The sequence below is a fragment of the Arvicola amphibius genome, chromosome 1, assembly GCF_903992535.2.
Source record: "Arvicola amphibius chromosome 1, mArvAmp1.2, whole genome shotgun sequence".
Lineage (NCBI taxonomy): Eukaryota > Metazoa > Chordata > Mammalia > Rodentia > Cricetidae > Arvicola > Arvicola amphibius.
Genome location: NC_052047.1, coordinates 3847066 through 3867311, shown reverse-complemented (window position 1 = coordinate 3867311; position 20246 = coordinate 3847066). Strand labels below are relative to the sequence as shown.

Below are 20246 nucleotides of genomic sequence, written 5' to 3'. Positions count from 1 at the left end.
ATAAGAGCAGCATAGGAAGCCAGAGGCAGGAGAGCAAAGGTAAGACAGAGGGCAGCTGAGAACAGTTCTTGCACCTGTGGAATGGGGACCAGATAGATTTACTTTTTTCTTCCTTTAAGAAGCATCTTAGTCTGGAAGCTGAAGTTAATTTCCATTTCCAAGAGGCAACTGAAGGACATTCGGGAGAGGCAGGTTTGTGTTGTCTGGTCTGCAGGGCTGTGGCTGGCTTTAGGTATAAAAACTCAGTTTCTTTCTTTTGACAAGAGATAGATGTGAAGCGGCAGCCTGACACTCCAGTCCCCCGCCTGCCCTGCCAGCTTCAGCTCAGGCCACTGGCAAGGCTCTATGCACTTTGTCATGCTATTGATTTATTCTCATACATGGAGGGACGTTGCCGAGAACCTGTGACGTCAACTGTTATCTAGATGCTCAGCGTTCTGTACATTCTCCTCAGCATAATGTCCTCAGGCTCATCTGTGTGGCAGTGTGCAGTAGAATTCTGTTCTTTTCTCTGGCTGAATAACATTCCATCATGTTTCTTTTCTCTGGCTGAATAACATCCCATCATGTGGGCTATGACACTCGTTGAATCTATACATCTGTGGATGATCTGTTCGTGAGAGATTGGGTTACATCCACATTTTGGGTACTGTGCGTATGGGCTGCTGTGATCATTGGTGTTCAAGTGTCCAAATCCTTATATGTATATTGAATGTCATCAAAGCAGAGTTCTTGCATCAAACATTACTATTCATTTTATAGGAAAACAACACTGTGTTTCCATGGCGTGGCATTATTCTGTGTTCTTAGCTGCAGTGCACAAATACCTAAGTGGTTTAAATTCTGGTTCACACTTATTAGTTTTTCTTTTGTGTGGTAGCTGTCCTGGTGGGTACAAAGTGACATCTTCTGGTTTTGAGTGGCAGTTCCTCAATGTTTTCTGAAAGGCTCGTTATAATGCAGACTGGGTTTGAAAGATTGTTGAGCAACTAAACCAAGTAGGTCTTATGATAGCCTCATTCTTGCTTAAACTGCAAGCACAAGCAAAACCAACAAATGATCTCAAGCAAATGGGTACGTTATCCTGGAGCAAGACTCAACCTCAATAAATTATTAGAACCAAGTCACACGAGATTATGTGACTCTAGACTTTTACACCAGTCTCCAGATCCAAGACAGAAATCTTGTAGCTAAAGTTTCTTAATTTTGCTCCCACATTTCCCTAATAAAGCAGACTGACATGTTCCTGTGGGAACATAGACACTTTATCTTTCAGTCTGGTACTTCCCAGTTTGTATATTGCATCTTTTTCAAATAAATTCTTTAAATTTTAGAGTTGTCTTGTACAGAGTGATTAGCAATATTGAATGTTTTCTCATGTGCTCATGGCCATTCATAAACCTGCTTTGGAGAAATGAGAATCCAATGTTCTGCCCATTTAAAATTGAATTGTATACTGTAGAGGTTTAATATATTAATTTTTTATCGCCATATTTAATGTACAGTGCTCATCCTTTTGTGCACAAAATTTCCTAATTTTGCAATGTGGATTTTATCTATATTCACCCATTGAGATTTTGATATCACATTCAAAAATTAATCTGTCTTGAATGGCAAGTTAGGTAAAACAAAGACCGTGGTAGTCCCAGGATAGCCTGTTGCAATTAAGGTCTGCTCTGCTTCCTTCAGACAGAATATTTCAGGTGTGTGAGGGGGAGATATACAGTGAGAAGTCAAGTAAAAACACATGTATTTCACACTGTTTATTTATCTAATTGTGTGTGTTATTCATGGTGTATTTCAAAGCACCTATACATTTTCAGCCATTTTAAATTCTATTCACAGAGGGAGCAAGGACTTAGATCCCACCGCTTTGCCATTTTGCCATTTTAATGCTTTCCAAACTTACTTACCTTGAGAAAGGAGACAGCAAACTCCACTGGAACAGGTTATAGAGGAGTAAACCACTGAGCAAGTGAGCCAGAGCCAGAGTCTGCTGAGGGTCTGGATGTAAATCTGGGACCTTCAAGGGGAGTAGACCTAAGCCAGGATGCTTGTGGGTCTGGACATGAGGCTAGGACCCCCCAAGTAACTAAGCCTGAGACCTCTACAGGACCAACTCTAAGCCAGGAACCTCTGCAGGAGTGGATCCAGACCAGAATTTACAGAAATGGGTCAAGCCAGGAACTTAGGCCAAAGTAAGCCTGAGACAGCAAACTCCAAGGGAACAGAACAAAGCCCAGGAGTGCTGAGCTATCTCCAGGAACATAGGAGTAACCAATAGGGTAACTAGAACTGTGACACTGACTGTACCATGAGGATCAACCATCTGAGCTTTGGATTCACTGGCACTTAGAAGATTAATCAACAGAATTTCAGACAGCTCCAACCACACCTATTAGAGGAAAAGATGATTAGAAAAGGTAAGAACACAAGCAACACCACAAAGAGCAACATGATACCAGTAAAAACTAAATACCCTACAACAGCAAGACTTGAACATCCAAATATAGATGAAGCAGAAGAAAATGACCTAAAATAACCTTAACAGAATGAAACTCTTAAAGAAGAAATGAGAAGTTCCCTTAAATAAATGTAGGAAAAGACAAACAAAAAATTGGAAGACATCAGCAAATCCCTTAAAGAAAACCAAAAAAAAGAGAGAGAAATCAAACATATGAAAGAAACTATTCAGACTTGAAAACTGAAATAGAGATAATAAAGAAAACACAAGCAGAGGGAATTAAAGAAATAGAAATCATGAGAAATGATCAAGAACCACAAACGCAAGCATGAACAGCAGAATATAAGAGATGGAAGAGAGAATCTTAAGCGCTGAAGAAATAGACTCATCAGTTAAAGAAAACATTAAATTGAACAAAAGCTAACCCAAAATGTCCAGGAAATATGGGACAACCATGAAAAGGCCAAATCTAAGAGTAATAGGTATAGAAGAAGGAGAAGAAGTTCAACTCAAAAGCACAGAAAATATATCTAACAAAATCATAGAAGAAAACTTTCCCAACCTAAAGAAAATATGAAGATACAAGAAGCTTACAGAACACCAAATAGATTGGATCCAAAAAAGTCTCCTTGATACATAATAATCAAAACACTAAACCCACAGAGTAAAGAAAGAATATTAAGATCTGCAAAGGCAAAAGGCCAAGTACCATATAAAGGTAGACCTATCAGAATTACACCTGACTTCTCATTGAAGAAAATAAAAGCCAGAAGGTCGTAGTCAAGTATTATGCAGACATTAAGTGACCACAGATACCAGCCCAGACTACTATGCCCAGCAAAAACTTTCAATCACCATAGAAGGACAAAAGAAGATATTCTATGACAAAACCAGATTTATCAAATACCTAGCCACAAACCCCGCCCTGCACAAAACACAAGAAGGAAAACTCCAACTGAAGGAAGTTGGCTACACCAACAAAAACACAGACAACTAATGGTTTCATAACAGCAAATCCCAAAGAAGGGAAAATGCACAATTAACATCACCATCAATGAAAACTAAGTTAACAGGAGATAACAATCACTAGTCATTAATATCCCTTAATATAAATGGAGTCAACTCACCTTAAAAGGACACAAGCTAACAGATTGGATATGAAAGAGAATCCATCCTTCTGCATATAGAAAACACATCTCAACCTCAAAGACAGTGTAAAGGGTTGGGAAAAATATTTCAATCAAATGGACCTAAGAAACATGTGGGTATAGCTATCCTAATATCTAACAAAATAGACTTCAAGCTAAAATCAGTCAAAAGAGACAAAGAAGGACAGTTTCATATTAGTCACAGGAAAAAATTCAACAAGAGGAATCTCAATACTAAACATCTATGCCCCAAATACAAGGGCACCATTTAGCAGTTTAGAAACACTTCTAAAGCTTAAATCATACATTAAACCCTACACACTAATAGTGGGAGACTTCAACACTCCACTCTCAACACTGGACAGGTCAGTCAGACAAAAAAATGAACAAAAAAATAAGGGAACTAACAGATGTTATGACTCAAATGAACTTAGCAGACATCTATAGAATATTCCATCCAAACAGAAAAGAATATACCTTCTTCTCAGCACCTCATGGAACCTTCTCAAAAATTGACCACATACTCGGTAACAAAACAAACCTTAACAAATACAAAAAAATTGGAATAACCCAATGTACCTTATCAGATCACCATGGTTTAAAGTTAGAAGTCAACAGCAATACTAATTCCAGAAAACCCACAAACACATGGAAATTTAACAATTATCACCTGAATCATCAATAGGTCAAGGAAGAAATAAAGTAAAATTAAAGAATTTCTAAAATTCAATGAAAATGACCATACAACATACCCAAATTTATGGGACAAAATGAAAGCAGTGTTAAGAGGAAAGTTCATAGCACTAAATGCCTACATAAAGAAGCTGGAAATTCCCACACTAGTGATTTAACATAACATTTGAAAACTTTAGAATAAAAAGCAGACTCACCAAAGAGAACTAGACAGCAGTAAATAATAATTTGAGAGCTGTAATCAACTAAATAGAAACAAAGAAAACAATACAATGAATCAATGAGATAGAGTTGGTTCTTTGAAAAAATGTGGTGTCAAAGGTTTGTCAACAATATAGACAAACCTTTATCCAAACTAACCAAAAGGCAGAGAGAGAATATCCAAATTAACAAAATCAGAAATGAAGAGGGGGACATAACAACAGACAAGGTTGAAAAACAGAGAATCATCAGGTCATATTTAAAAAACCTGTACTCTATAAAATTGAAAAACTTAAAGGAAATGGACAACTTTCTGGATACATCTCCCAACTAAAAAAACCAAAAACCAAAAACCAAAAAGCTCAGGACTAGATGGTTTCAGCTCAGAATTGTACAAGACTTTCAAAGAAGAACTAATAACAATACTCCTCAAATCATTTCACACAATAGAAACAGAAGGAACATTGCCAAACTCTTTTTTTTTTGTGAGGTGACAACTACCCTGATACCCCAAACCATAGAAAGACATTACTAAGAAAGAGAATTAGAGACCAATTTCAATCATGAACATTGACGCAAAAATACTAAATAAAATACTGGCAAATCAAATTCAAGAATACCTCAGAACTATCACCCACCAAGATCAAGTCAGCTTCAGCCCAGAGATGCAGGGATGGTTCAACATACTAAAATCTGTTAACATAATCCACCATATAAACAAACTGAAAAATAAAAAATTCATGATCATCTCAGTAGATGCTGAAAAAGCTTTTGATAAAATATGACATCCCTTCATGATAAAGGTCTTAGAGAGAGCAGGGATACAAGGAACTGTTACAGGGAGCAAGGCCCCTTATTTCAGCTGCCCTGCTAGTTTACACCCTAAATAACAAACAGAAATTATATTAATTAAATCACTGCCTATCCCATTATCTCTAGCCTCTTATTGGCTAACTCTCACATCTTGATTTAACCCATTTCTGTTAATCTGTATATTGCCACGTGGCAGTGGCATACAGGGAAAGATTTGGCATGTCTGTCTCTGGCAGCTCCATGATGGCTCTCCATCTGCCTTTTCTTCCCAGAATTCAGTTCTATCTACTCTACCTACCTAAGTGCTGCCCTATCAAAAAACCAAGGCAGTTTCTTTATTCAACCAATGAAAGCAACACATAGACAGAAGAACCTCCTACACCATTTCCCCTATTTCTGTTTAAACAAAAAGGAAGGTTTTAACTTTAACATAATAAAATTACATATATTAAAACAGTTATCAAGCAAGAATTACAGTTATAATATCTACATCTACTTTATCTTTTATTATAACTAAGGAAAACTATATCTATAAATTTTTTAACTCCATCAAAGACACCAGAAGGAGATAATATTAATAAATATATCACAGGAAGTACATTATAAGCAACTTCCAAAACTCTAGAAATGATAGAGACATTTTGCTGCCTGGACAGTCACCCAAAGTTCCTCTGTACCATTGGGGCATCCATCTTCAGCCTACAGGCCCATAGTATCCAGCACATATTTCTATGAAGCAGGAAATTTAAAAGACAGTTCAGTCACTTTTTTCTGTGTCCTGCAGAATGTCTAGTAGACATTTTCATGAAGCAGGAACCCCAAAAGATCATCTCACCTTTTGGTAAGTCCAGCAGTCCTCTCTCTGTGGGTTCTTCATGTCCAGTTTATGCATCAGTCCAGGCAAGAGCAGTTTTATCCATTAACAACCTATATTTTCTAATTATACATTACATTTTTAAATGAACTACACAATCACAATATCTTAATCAAGATCAGAAATACATATACATATAACAAAATTTACCTTAACTTTGTATTAATAAATCAAGATTTATACCAATGCAAATTATTCATATCTATATCATTCCCCCTTTAAATGTAAAAGAGCATTTATAAACAATATTTGGGAATATGGGCATAGTTTTTTCTTTCCAAACTGCTTTGTTCTGTATGGCGGTGCTGTTAATCAAGTCTTTCATAGTGTATCCTGTATTCTAGGTTCATCTCAGTCAGCAGTTGAGCAAAGTAATTTTTTGAGGGTGTTTATGGCAACCTTTCAGGAGGGCATGGTCTATCATACCATTTTGGTCTAGAAGCAATCCATAGGATATCATCCTCTGTGAAAACAAGATAAGAACTTCTTTTCCAAAGCACTATATCCTTAGACAAAAATTTTGAAGTCAAGATACCTTTATAATATAGATTCTGGATTAGGTTAGCTTCTTCACAGTCAAAAAATTTAAAGAAAACCCAATAATATACAGAATCCAGACTCTCTGTCAACTTTCCATTTTTACATGGCTTATTTTTGTTTACTCTTTTAAATCTATCAATAGTTGTACTGTTTGTCTCTTTAAAGACTTTATCCATTTTTTTAAAGCATTAACTTTATTTTATGACTTTCTGTATTCTTTTTCTTTTCTCTCTCAAGCTTACGTATGTTTATCTAACACTATTTAGAGGTCTTTTATGTCTGAATTGTCCTATTGCATTGTCTTTAATTTTCTACTGCCTTGAAGAGCTTTAAAAATGCTAAGCAGCTTGTTTGTAGCTACTCTGGATGTTGGCTTCACCTCTCTCCAATTTCAAAATGGTGGACATACCATTTCTGCTAGGTAGGAGCTGTACTCAGCACTTTAACTCTGAGAATGTGTACAGCACATAAACTCTTTTTATTTGAGTTTCAGCTAAGTCTGCCAATCAGAGCACTGCACAGCCTGGAAATATCTCTGTGTATGACAGCAGGAATCTGCCATGCTTTCCTGCTTGTGTATGCCTAGTAGACCTGATCCTGTAGCCTGCTCAGGTGGAGAGCAGTGAGCCATTGGCATGGTATCACAGTACTTTCTTCCCAACCCTAAGTGGTCACAGAAACACCTGGGCCCACAAATGCATTGAAATGTTTAATAGCTGGAGTTTGTACTGGTGGCACAGCCCAGGAAGCCACATTTTAAAACCGCCCAGCTTTTTTTCCTGCTGCAGCTGCTAAGTTAGGAAAATTTCTCTGTAGCACCCCACCAGCAAACAGCAAAATCCTGTGTTAAACTCTATATTTATGTCTAGAATTCCTTTTAAAGACCTCTCAGGTTTTATGTGGAGTGAGTTTTCCACATTGGAGCACCAAACTGTTGTAAGGAGAGCACAGGCGAGGAGGGCCCTTTGTTTGTACCGGCTGCCCAGCTAGCTTACACCTGAAATAACCACACAGAAATTGTATTAATTAAATCACTGCCTGGCCCATTATCTTTAGTCTCTTATTGGATAACTCTCACATCTTGATTTAACCCATTTCTATTAATCTGTGTTCACCCCAAGGTTGTAGCTTACTGGGAAAGATTCAGCATGTCTGACCTGGCGTCTCCAAGGCGGCTCTCTGTCTCTGCTTTCTGCTTCTTTTTCCCCAGAATTCAGTTCTGTCTTCTCTGCCTACCTATATTCTGCCCTATCAGGCCAAGCAGTTTCTTTATTGATTAGCCAATAAAAGCAACACATAAACAGAAGGACCTCCTACACCAAGGAATATACCTAAACATAATAAAGGCAATATACAGCAAGCCAACAGCCAACATCAAACTAAATGGAGAGAAACTCCCAGCGATTCCACTTAAATCAGGAACAAGATGAGGTTGTCCACTCCCTTTTTATCTATTCAATATAGTTCTTGAGGTTCTAGCTAGAGCAATAAGACACCAAAACAAGATCAAGGGGATACAAATTGGAAAAGAAGTCAAACTCAAACTGTTTGCTGATGATATGATAGTTTACATAAGCAATCCCCAAAATTCCCTACCAAGGAACTTCTATAATTCATAAACACTTTCAGTAATGTAGCAGGATACAAGATTAACTAAAAAATCAGTAGCCCTCCTGTACACAGATGATAAAAGGGCTGGGGAAGAAATCAGAGAAACAACACCCTTCACAATAGCCACAAATAGCATAGACTATCTCAGAGTAACTCTAACCAGAGAAGTGGAAGACTTGTATGACAAGAATTTTAAATCTTTGAAGAAAGAAATTGAAGAAGACACCAGAAAGTGGAAAGATCTCCCATGCTATTTGGCAGGCAAATTAACATAGTAAAAATGACAATCTTACCAAAAGCAATCTACAGATTCAAAGCAATGCCCAGCAAAATTCTTCACAGACCTAGAAAGAATGGTACTCAACTTCATATGAAAAAGCAAATAATAATAATAATAATAATAATAATAATAATAACAACAACAATAACAATAATAAAATAAGAACCAAAGATAGCCAAAAAAATTCTGCACAATAAAAGAACTTCTGGAGGTATCACAATCTCTACTACAGAGCTACAGTACTGAAAACAGCCCGGTATTGGTATAAGAACAGACAGGAGGACCAATGGAACTGAATAGAAGACCTGGATATTAATCCACACACCTTTGAACACCTAATTTTGACAAAGAAACAAAAATAGCAATTGGTAAAAGAAAGCATATTTAACAAATGATGCTGGCATAACTGGATGTCAACATGTAGAAGAATGAAAATAGACCCATATCTATCACCATGCACAAAACTGAAGTCCAAATGGTCCAAAGACCTCAACATAAAGCCAGCCACACTGAACCTCATAGAAGAGAAAGTGGGAAGTACACTTGAACATTGGCACAGGAGACCACTTCCTAAATATAACCCCAATAGCACAGACACTTAGAGAAACAATTAATAAATGGGACCTCCTGAAACTAAAAAGCTTCTGTAAAGCAAAGGACATGGTCAACAAAACAAAACAACAGCCTACAGAATGGGAAAAGATCTTCTCTGTCCCCATATCAGACAAAGGTCTGATCTCCAAAACATATAAAGAACTCAAAAAATTGGTTATCAAAAAAACAAATAATCCAATAAAAAATGGAGTGCAGAACTAAACAGAGAACTCTCAACAGAGGAATCTAAAATGTTAAAGAAATGTTCAGCATCCTTAGTCATCAGAGAAATGCAAATCATAACAACTCTGAGATTCCATCTTACACCTGTAAGAATGGCCAAGATAAAAAACACTGATGACAACTTATGCTGGAGAGGATGTGGGGAAAAGGGAACACTTTTGCATTGCTGGTGGGAATGCAAGCTGGTACAGCCCCTTTGGATGTCAGTGTGGCGATTTCTCAGAAAATTAGAAAAAAAACCTTCCTTAAGACCCAATAATACCACTTCTGGGCATATATTCAAAGGATGCTCAATCATGGCACAAGGACATGTGCTCAATTATATGTTCATAGCAGCTTTGTATGTCAAAGCCAGAACCTGGAAACAACCTAAATGCCCCTCAACTGAAGAATGGATAAGGAAAATTTGGTACATTTAAACAATGGAGTACTAAACAGCAGAAAAAAATGACATCTTGAATTTTGCAGAAAAATAAATGGAGCTAAAAAATATCATTTTGAGTGAAGTAACCCAGACACAGAAAGAGAATTATCACATGTACTCACTTATAGGTAGTGTTTAAACACAAAGTAAAGAATAACAGCCTACAAACCACAATCCCAGAGCATTTAGACAACAATGAGGAGACTAAATGAGACTTACATATAACCAATCTACATGAAAAGTGAAGAAAGACAGGATCTCCTGAGTAAACTGGGAGCATAGGGACCTTGGGGGAGTGTTGAAGGGTGAAAGGAGGGGCAGGGAGGGGAGCAGAGAGAAATGTAGAGCTCAATAAAAAAAGTTAAAAAATACCCCACTTACCTCATTGGTAGTGGGCAGTAATCAGTAACATGTAGGCACTTACAGATTGTGTGAGGTCACACGCTAAAGGCATTCATTTCAAGGCTTAGCATATTGTAGGACTTTATGAAGATAGCCCTGGTTTGGGTTTATTCCATTGAAGCCAGTCTTTATTAATGCTGGCAGCCCATGTCTTACCAAATCTTCTTTAGAACTGTGGAAGAATGATAGACAATATCCTCTGTAACTGCTTGCTGCCAATAGGAAATGTACAAATGTCATCAGTCCTAACTCACCTTGGGCTTGAGTAACACTGTGGCAGAGAATGGCTTTTGTATTCTTCTTGCAGATTCTTCTAACTTGGCAAGTTGCTATGGCCAGACCACAAATGATGGCTCCTATTTGTCTGGTGGAGAACCACAAGGATCAGCTGTCTGTGAACCAAACAGCCATAGATATTCTGAACAACATTTCCCAGCCAGTGATAGTTGTGGCTATTGTTGGATTGTATCGTACAGGGAAGTCCTACCTGATGAACCATCTGGCAGGACAGAATTACGGTGAGTGTCATGCTTGGTACTAGTCAAAAGTTTTACTGTCTTTGTGCTATTATCTAAATTCTGATTCCCAATTAAAACAAAGGAAAGCCAAACTCTTGCTGTGGGATAATTGTCTATATTCTGTCAATCATGTTTTAAATAAATGCTGATTGGCCAGGCAGGAAATATAGGAGGGAAAACCAGACAGAAAATAGAGGTGATGCAATGAGAACAAGAGAATTCTAGGAAGGAGGAAGCTGATTCCTCCCACTCCTGCCAAACCAATGAAGCAGCAGGATATGATCTGCCCCACTGAAAAAGGTACTGAGCCACCTGACTAACATAGATCAGAATAATGGGTTAATATAAGCTACAAGAGCTAATAAGTAGCCTGACTTAATAGGCCAATCAGCTTTATAACTTTAGAGATCTCTGTATGATTTTCTTTGGGGCTAAACAGCTATGGGAACTGGGAGGGACAGAGAAACCCCAACAAGCAAGCCCCGTTCATGTTACAAACTCCTTTAAACAAATCTACCCTCATGTGCCAATTTGCATGAGTAAATACTGCTCCCCAATAACTGTTTCCTACATTCTTTCCTTCCATTCCATCAGGGAAGCCCTCTCCCAGGAGTGCTCAAGACAGGGCCTTTTCTGATACTCTAAGCAATGGGATCTCGTGTGTCGGTCTCTGGTCTCATACAGCAGGTTTTCTTTCTCAATAAAATATTTCCACCAGGAGAATATTTCTTTGAATACCTAAGACTTTAAACATTTGTGTAGGGCTGGAGAAATGATCTAGGCTGCTCATGAAGAGGACAGGATTTGGTACCCAGTATTCATGTGGTGACTCAAAATTCTCTGTAACTCCAGCTCTGGAGGATTTGCTGCCCTTATTTGGCCTATATGCATTTGGGGCATGTGCATGGTGCACTCACATATGTACAAACAAATTTCTGATATTTATAAAATGAAATCAATATACCTTAATAACTATATTTATAAATAAATCTTTAATAAGGTTTTAAAAAACTTCATATCCTTTTAAAGCTGCACACTCCTGTTTGTTTTTCCTGCTTTTCTTTAAGAACTTTGAATATAAAAACTATTATAACAATTTCCTTTTTCTAGTTTCTCGTTGTTCTCTTCTTGTGTGTCTGTGACATGGAACCCATACCACTTACCACAACTTGTAAAAAAATACCTGTTTTTTAACTGTCTTGTTGTTTGGCCTGGCTCTAGCTATGTAATCACAGCTGCTGTCAAACTACTGACAGTTCCCCTGACTCTGTCTCCTGCCTTCAGGGATGGCAGTTGTGTACAACCATGGCTGGCTCAAAACCCTCACTGCCGCCACCAGAGGCTCCATGTTCTCCTATTTGTGGATGCCTCTGTTTCCATTTGGAGTCCTCTGAGGCACCATTCTCTTGTTAATTGCCCCCTATAGATTGAAATAAATGACTTATCAACCAATATATTTTTGAGGAAAGATGAAGCACCATTTTTAGTGTTGAGATTCACAACACTGCCAATTCTACTGCTTAGATCTGATTTTCATGTGCATTGTTCTCTTCTTTGCTTTTTATGGCTGGATCCAAAACACCAGAGAGAACAAGGTAATGGGGAAAAACTTATTTCTACACAGTTTCAGAGTTTTACTCTCCAGTGGTTGAGTTTGTTGATCCTGGGACTCTGGTGACATCACAGAGGGAGCTGCATGGAAGACTGGTAACAGAGATTGAAGAAGGGATTGGGATCAGTTAAGACTTTTATATCCTCCATCTAGGGATCTACTCCCTAAACCTTCAGAATCTTTCAAGATGGTGCTGGCTTTCATAAACTAAAAGGCTGCCTGCACAGGACATACATAAACCTACCCTTACTCCTCACCTCTCCCTGCAGGCTTCCCTTTGGATTCCACTGTGCAGTCTGAAACCAAAGGCATCTGGATGTGGTGTGTGCCACACCTCACCGAGCCAAACCACACCCTGGTCCTCCTGGACACTGAGGGCCTGGGCAATATGGAAAAGGTAGGATGAGGTTCATGGTGACTGTTATGAGCCCTTGTTATCTAACTGGTTGACCTATTCATGAATAGATCTAATAGTTCTACAGACTGAACCATAGTAGGTGAGAGATAAATACTGATTTATTTAGATTTCACATTTAGACAAGGTCAGATTTTGTTTTTGTTTTTGAGACAGGGTTTCTCTGTGCAGCTTTGAAGTCTATCCTAGAACTTGCTCTGTAGACCAGGCTTGTCTCAAACTCACAGAGATTCTCCTGCTCATGGCTTCCAAGTGCTGTATTAAATACCTGCACCACCATTGCCCAGTGATAAGATGTATTATATTAGGTGAAACATGCTTTTATTTCTTTCCACTTGAGTGAATGATTTGATTCAATCCAATAAAAATTTATTTAGTAGTTAAATTCCTGGGTTCTATGTATAGTAGTTAGATATTAGGGAACAAGATAAAGGTTTTTCCTTCCAAGAACCTTTCTAGTTTTATTGAGGATCCTACCTGTGTGCTTCTCATATAATCCAGTACCTGGAAAGAAGCAGAACATAGAGAAGAAGAGCAGTCGCAGGGCAGTCTCTGACCTATGAACTCCAGAAGGAGAACTAGGGTGGGGCCTTAAGAGCTAGCCTGTGTTGGGTAAAGGGTGAGGGTATTCATCTCTAGTGCCTACCCATCACTGGAAGTCTTCCCTGGAGGCCTTTGTCATTCTAAGTGCTGGCATATGAGAGCTGTCACCCATCAGCTCTCACAGAGCTAGATGAACAAGGTCTTCCTTTCTGAAAGGTGAACCAGGTGGCATAGTGCTACTTCTCCTAGGAGCAGTGAGTTAGGTGGACAGATGCTCCCATGGGTAGGTGAATGACATCACACTAGGAGCAGTTGGGTGGAACGATGCCTTGATGAGAAGGTGGATAACATCATGCCAGCTCAGTTGGTGAAGAATGACTGACTCATCTTCTGAGATACCAAGGATACATTTTGGAAATGGGGCTAAGGATTGGGTTTACATTTTTGAGAGCTCCATTTTTATTGTGTGCAGTGTGTGTGTGTGTGTGTGTGTGTGTGTGTGTGTGTGGTATGTGTGTGTGAGTACAGGCATCCCAGGTGTTCAGAGGCTTTGGAACCCCTGGAGCTTGAGTTACAGAAGTTAGAAGTGGTCTGATGTGGATGTCGGGAATCAAACTGTGGTCCTCTGGAAGAGCAGTGAGTGTTCTTACTACTGAGCCATCTGTCCAACCCCTTGGGTTCACATTTTTCATGGTGAACCTCATCATTCATCCTCAGGACAATCTGGAAGTTCTTAAGAAAACTGACCCTGCAGGTTCAGTGAATGCCTGTTTGTCCCACAATAGCTAAATAGGATAAATTTGGCTGTTTAAATAAGTAAACTGAGTGATTTTAAAAAAATTTATTGCTGTATGTGAAATGTTAAGTGGTGCATGTAAATGAATGTGTGTGCTTGGTATATGTGTGTGTGTGTGTGTGTCTGTGTGCATGTGTGTGGCTAAGAGGGTTGAACCCGTTTCATGTGTTTCTTAGTCTTTTGTATTTCATTGTTCGAGAGCCCTCTATTTAGTTCTATATACACATTTTAAGTAAGGATATTTGGTTTCTTGATGTTCAGTTTCTTATTCATTTGTTTTGTTTTTAGTTATTTATATATTCTGAATACTAACATTTATCAGATTATAAATGATATAGACTTTTTCATATATATGAGATCCATTCATTAATTGTCCTTAAAGTCTGTGATCTCTGGGTCCAGTTCAGAAAGTCTTTTCCTGAGCAAATGAGTTTCAGCCTATTTTCCTTTCTTTCCTGTGTGATTCAGGGTGTCTGATCTGAGGTCCTTGCTCCACTTGGAGCTGTGTTCTGTGAGGAGCAATATACATTCCATTAGGTTTTTCAGACTGAGTTTGAATTTTTTCTCCAGCTAGAACAAGCACTCTTGCTCCCCCTGCTTGGCCTCCAGGGTTCCTGGAATAACAAGGCCACAGGGCAGCCCAAATGGGCTCCTGAGGAGTGCTCTCCCCAGCCCTCTGCTGTAATATCATTTCATTTGCATTTTAATAAATAAAGCTTGCCTGAGGTCAGAGAGTAAAACAGCCCCACCGGTTTTCCATACAGACTAGGTAGTGGTAGCACATACTTAAACCCAGTAGCCACACGAGTTTTCCTTAGAAACCAGGTGGTGCATGCCCTTAATCTCAGTGGTGCACAACTTTAATCCCAGCCCTAAAGAGGATTGTAAAATAAGAGGAGATAGTTCTCAGACACAGTCTCATTATGAGATTTCTGGAGTCAGGATCACCATTTTTGAACTGGGGCCAAGGTAAGAGCCAGTGCCTGGCTGCTTTGCTTTTTGGATATTCAGGCTGAATATCCCAGTTTCTCTCTTTGAGTTTTTATTATTCATGTTTCACTTGGTATCCAATGTGGGACATGAATTTATAAAAAAGACATTCTCCTGTGGCTTTTTTGCTTCTGGCACAGGTGAGAACCCAAACCTAGTCACCTGGGTTCAGGAGAAATACTACGGCTCCCAGCTCCCATCTTTCCTGGTGTAGCTTCCATTTAAAGACAGAAAGCATATATGCATATGTGTGTATATATATATATATATATGGATATTGTATGTTATTGTGTTGTGTTGGAATTAAATGACTGCTGAGGGAGGAAGAGCTGCTAAAAGACATTTGATTATAAATGCTGCTGGATTAGTCCAACCTATATATTTTTAAAACGTCTTGACTTTAAAATTTAAGTCAAAAAGGTATGCTACTTTGGAGAAGAGGTTTTGCTTTTGTTTCCACAGGAAATGACAGCCCATAGATTCATTTTTGGTTAAGAAAAATTAGGTTTGATTTACTGCGGATTCATTCTAGGGTAAGAAAGATAAGGTTTGATTAAGAACCATTCCCTGAAAAATTTCCAATAGGAGCCGTTGTCCCAGATGAGCCAACATTTTAGAGCAGCTCTGTTGATGGTTCCTCCGAGTTCTACAAGGCTGCAAGGCTGCTGGCCTAAATGCTCCAGCCTCTAGAATACTCTAGTCAGGACTTGACCTTAATTCTCAATTTTATTTGGGTCCCCATGAGATTATCAGTGCCCCCAATCTGCAGGACATAGTCTAGAAAACTTTCCACATTCCCCAAAAAGGATTATGGATATTTGTCATTGTTTAATGTGTTGGTTACACGTTGTTATGGATAATGTTCAGGAAATAGCTAATCAGAGGAAATTAGATTTAAGAGTACTGTATTGAAAAGGAAAAAGAGAGGGTATAGATATGATCTTATTTTGAAAAGAAAAAACAGCCTGGTGGTTTGGTGCATGCCTTTAATCCCAGCCCTTGGGAGGGGATGCAGAGTCAGCAGATCTCTATGAGTTTGAAATCAATCTGGTCTACAGAGCAAGTTCCAGGACTGACTTCATAGCTATTGAGAAACCCTGTCTCAAAAAACCAATAAATAAATAAATAATAAAAAAAATTAAAAAATGAAAAAAAGAGAAGATAAAGTAGGGGGATATAGATACAGTTGGATAGAAGGGAAGATTATTGAATCTACTCTGGAAAGAAATAGGGAGGATATATATATATATCCACCAGGCTGTTTTTTCTTTTCAAAATAAGATCATATCTATACCCTCTCTTTTTCCTTTTCAATACAGTACTCTTGAATCTAATTTCCTCTGATTAGCTATTTCCTGAACATTATCCATAACAACGTGTAACCAACACATTAAACAATGACAAATATCCATATATATATATATATATATATATATATATATGGTAAGATAACAAGGTAGATTATTGAATCTACTTTTAAAAAGCAGCTGCTAGCTTTAGATGTTTTACTTTGGATTGAATATTTGTATATAGTATAGAAATATTGTATATTGCTACAAATTTGAAGTCATTATTGTTAAGGCATACTGTACATACATTTCAAATCTTGTTCAAGATATTGTACCTATGTATAACTCATTTAACAATGTAATTAAAACTTCTAGTCCTTGAAAATTATTATTATCAGCTATTTAGGATAATAAAGACATATAGGTTAGTAGTTAATCACCTGGTATAATCAAACTTATAGTCACATTAGGTATGTTTTCAAGGTCAAACATATTTTAAATAAACAGGTTATCTTCAAGGACTACAGAGATATACAGAATATGGCATTTAAGGTGTTTTAATAATCTACGTTCTTTTTTTTTTTTTTTATTACAATGAGACATGTCTCTTCCTGGGAGCACCAGTCTACTTTGAAGATCATTGGCATCCAAGAAATTTCACATGAATTTTTATTTCTTTGTGGCAAAAGTAAGCCACTGGGCAAGAAAATGCCCCTGCCTCAACTGCTGACAGTATGTTGTTCTAATAAGACAATGAGGATAGAAATTATCCTGCTTCACAGAAAACTGTCAGATATGCCAGGCCTGTAGGTCAAAGATGGATGATAGAGCCTTGCAGAGGAACTTTGGGTGACTGTCTAGGCAGCCACTGTTTCTGTCATTACCCACACTTTTGGAAGTCACTTGCTTGCACTTCCTGCTTACTCAGTTAATATTATTTCCTTCTTGAGTCTCTGAGGGAGTTGAAGACTAGATAACTATATTTATAGTTCACTAGATACAGAAAGCATGTTAGGATAGAAAATAAATTAGATTTAAGACTTTGGACTCACCAAGGTAGGATAGATATGAAATATTTTCTCTGAATTTGACAAATCCAAATGAACTAGACATTGTTGATGTGTTTACTGTCTGTATATACTGTTGTGATTGTATGTAATTTTCTTATATTAATTATATACTTCTTTTTTATATTAGACAAAAAAGGGGAAATGTAGTCGCACTTCATTTGTACTTTAATAAATAAAGCTTTCTTGAAAATCTGAGAGTCAAACAGCCACACTGGTCAGCTTTACACTCCGGGTAGTAGTATCACATACCTTTAATCCCAGTAGCCTCACTATTTTTCCATAGAATCTGGGCAGTGCATTCCCTTAATCCCAGTGGTGCACACCTTTAATCCCAGTCCTTGAGAGGTTTATAAAATGGAAGGAGGCAGCTCTCAGACACAGTCTCATTCTGAGATCCCTGGAGGCAAGATTGCCATTTTCAGACTGAGTTCAAGGTAAGAGCCAGTGGCTGGCTGTTTTGCTTTTCAGGTCTTCAGGTTGAATCGCAACTTCTCTCTCTCTCTGAATTTTTTAATGGTTCTTTATTTTGCCCAAATGTGTCTTCCAGGGAGACCCTAAGAATGACTCATGGATCTTCGCCTTGGCTGTGCTTCTGAGCAGCGTCTTTGTGTACAATGGCGTAGGCACCATCAACCACCAGGCCCTGGAGCAGCTGCAGTATCCTTGCAGGACCTGAGTGACCAGGTTTTATTGAGTGTTCTGGAATGCATATGGAGGCACTGACCTGCCCTGTCACTGTGTGACTTTTGATGGGGGCAGAGGAGACCCAGAGCAGCAAAAACTCTTTATTATGATTTATTTTTAACAAGAGAATCATGAGAATGTGCATGTGAATTCACTTTTCCTTAACCCAGTGCCAGTTACATCACAGAACTCACTGAGCTGATCAGGGCAAAGTCTTCCGCAAGTCCTGATGGAATAAAGAATTCCACAGAGTTTGTGAGTTTCTTCCCAGACTTCGTCTGGGCTGTTCGGGATTTCACACTGGAGCTGCAGATAGATGGAAAGAGCATCACGGAGGATGAGTACCTGGAGAACGCACTGAAGCTGATCCCAGGTAGAGGGAGGGTTGGGGTGGGGAGCTGGGAAGGGCTGGGATCTGTTGACTTGCTCCCATCCACTGTGGGGTCCTTCTGTATTTGCAATGGAATAAAGGTCTGCAGAAATGCTAACAACTCATTGGCTGGTAATGCCTGAAAACTGGAGTTTGATTTCTTTTGAGAAAAGCAGAACCTAGAACACCACCAATTATTTCAAATTATGTTCTTTACAGTTTGTACTTTAGCATCTAGAGTCTAAAGCATCTAACCTTCTCCAAGTCCAGACATTTGTTTTTTGTTTGTTTTGTGTCTATCTTCTTTTAAGATATAGCTGGCGACACAATTCTTATTCATGAAATTGTCATACATAGTCCATCTTAAATACATTTCACAGAGTTATACGTTGTCCTCCTGTCTCAGGAAGAGAGGTATTCAATGTTGAATTAACTATGCTGTCCATAAAACAGCTATATTCTCAATATACTATCAGATATAAATGTTTAGTCTAAACCATCATAATTTATCACAACCGTCTATTTTTATACATGCTACAGTTTCAGGATCAGTTATATTATGGTCAATAAACTATTTGCATGGGTGTTATTAGCACAAATAATGTGAATTTACAAAGTGTGAAGCTGATGAAGCCTTGTGAAGAACACCCATTCTGATCTGTTGAATTTTTTTTATTTTTCTGAGAATGCCTTCTCAGAACATTAAAAACATAGTAGGTAGGAAATCACTCTGTGACACCTGTACTCACAGTCATAAAATTGGATATGAAAAGGAAAGTATTTAGCACACAACACCCCAAGACCAAGCTCTCAGCACAAAGGAGAGACAAAGGGCAGGTGATGAGACAAACACAGGAGATAGCGGATGACCGAGAAGGGGAGGAGAAGGGAGAGGGACACAGATATTTGCTCTAGAGGACTAAGGACTGCCTCTGGATAGAGTGGAGACAATCATGGCACCTAGACAAAAGGCAGTCTATATAATAAGAGAGGAAATTTTATGTAACGATGAGGTGTTTAATTTTAATTGGGCATGTTAATTAGGTGACCAAGGGGCCTTTAGGTTGTTGGACTCCATACTTCCACAGCTGGACCTTGGTACTTGGTCTCAGGAGGATGAAATGGCATAAGGAAATAGACTTGGTAGGTAGCTTTGAGAGTGTAACCTAAAACCTTTAGCAAGGCAGAGGAAATGGGGGAAAGGCAAAGCCTGCCGGACCCATGCTCACCACACTCGAGCTGGCCAGAGTCCCTTCTCTAAAATCTTTTATTATTAATGTTCATTTTTAAACTGGTAATCAAATGTATACCTTAGCTGGTCTGGTGTTCATTATGTAGCACAAACCAGGCTGGCCTGGAATTCACATTTTCTTTCATGTTTTCCTCCCATTTATTGAAAATAAATGTGTATACCACCACTCAGATTTCCTTTCCTTTCCTTTCCTTTCCTTTCCTTTCCTTTCCTTTCCTTTCCTTTCCTTTCCTTTCCTTTTTGTTCCTTTCTGTTCCTTACTTTTTCTCTTTCTTTCACACACATAAACCAAGACACAAACAAACATATATGCACACACCACAAACATCCACATGAGAAAAATGGACAAAATCCTCATTATAGCAGTTTCATAAATACTGTCTTGAAGTTCCTCGTCAAATCTCTAGACTTATGTATTTT

General features: G+C 38.3%; 1 protein-coding gene across 2 annotated transcripts in view; it reads left to right on the top strand.

Annotated features, from left to right (window-relative positions):
* Nucleotides 1–20246, top strand: part of LOC119810706 (guanylate-binding protein 6-like) — an 81677-nt gene that overhangs the window by 49295 nt on the left and 12136 nt on the right. Inside the window, exons 1-5 of one of the 2 annotated variants that reach the window (XM_038324318.1) lie at nucleotides 118–192; nucleotides 10595–10805; nucleotides 12687–12814; nucleotides 18068–18177; nucleotides 18381–18577. In XM_038324318.1, coding sequence (XP_038180246.1) covers nucleotides 10619–10805; nucleotides 12687–12814; nucleotides 18068–18177; nucleotides 18381–18577 — 622 coding nt within the window. In that variant the 5' untranslated portion in view covers nucleotides 118–192; nucleotides 10595–10618. Of the gene's footprint in view, nucleotides 1–117; nucleotides 193–10594; nucleotides 10806–12686; nucleotides 12815–18067; nucleotides 18178–18380; nucleotides 18578–20246 lie in introns of those variants that run through there. The other variant, XM_038324326.1, reaches the window with a different exon arrangement.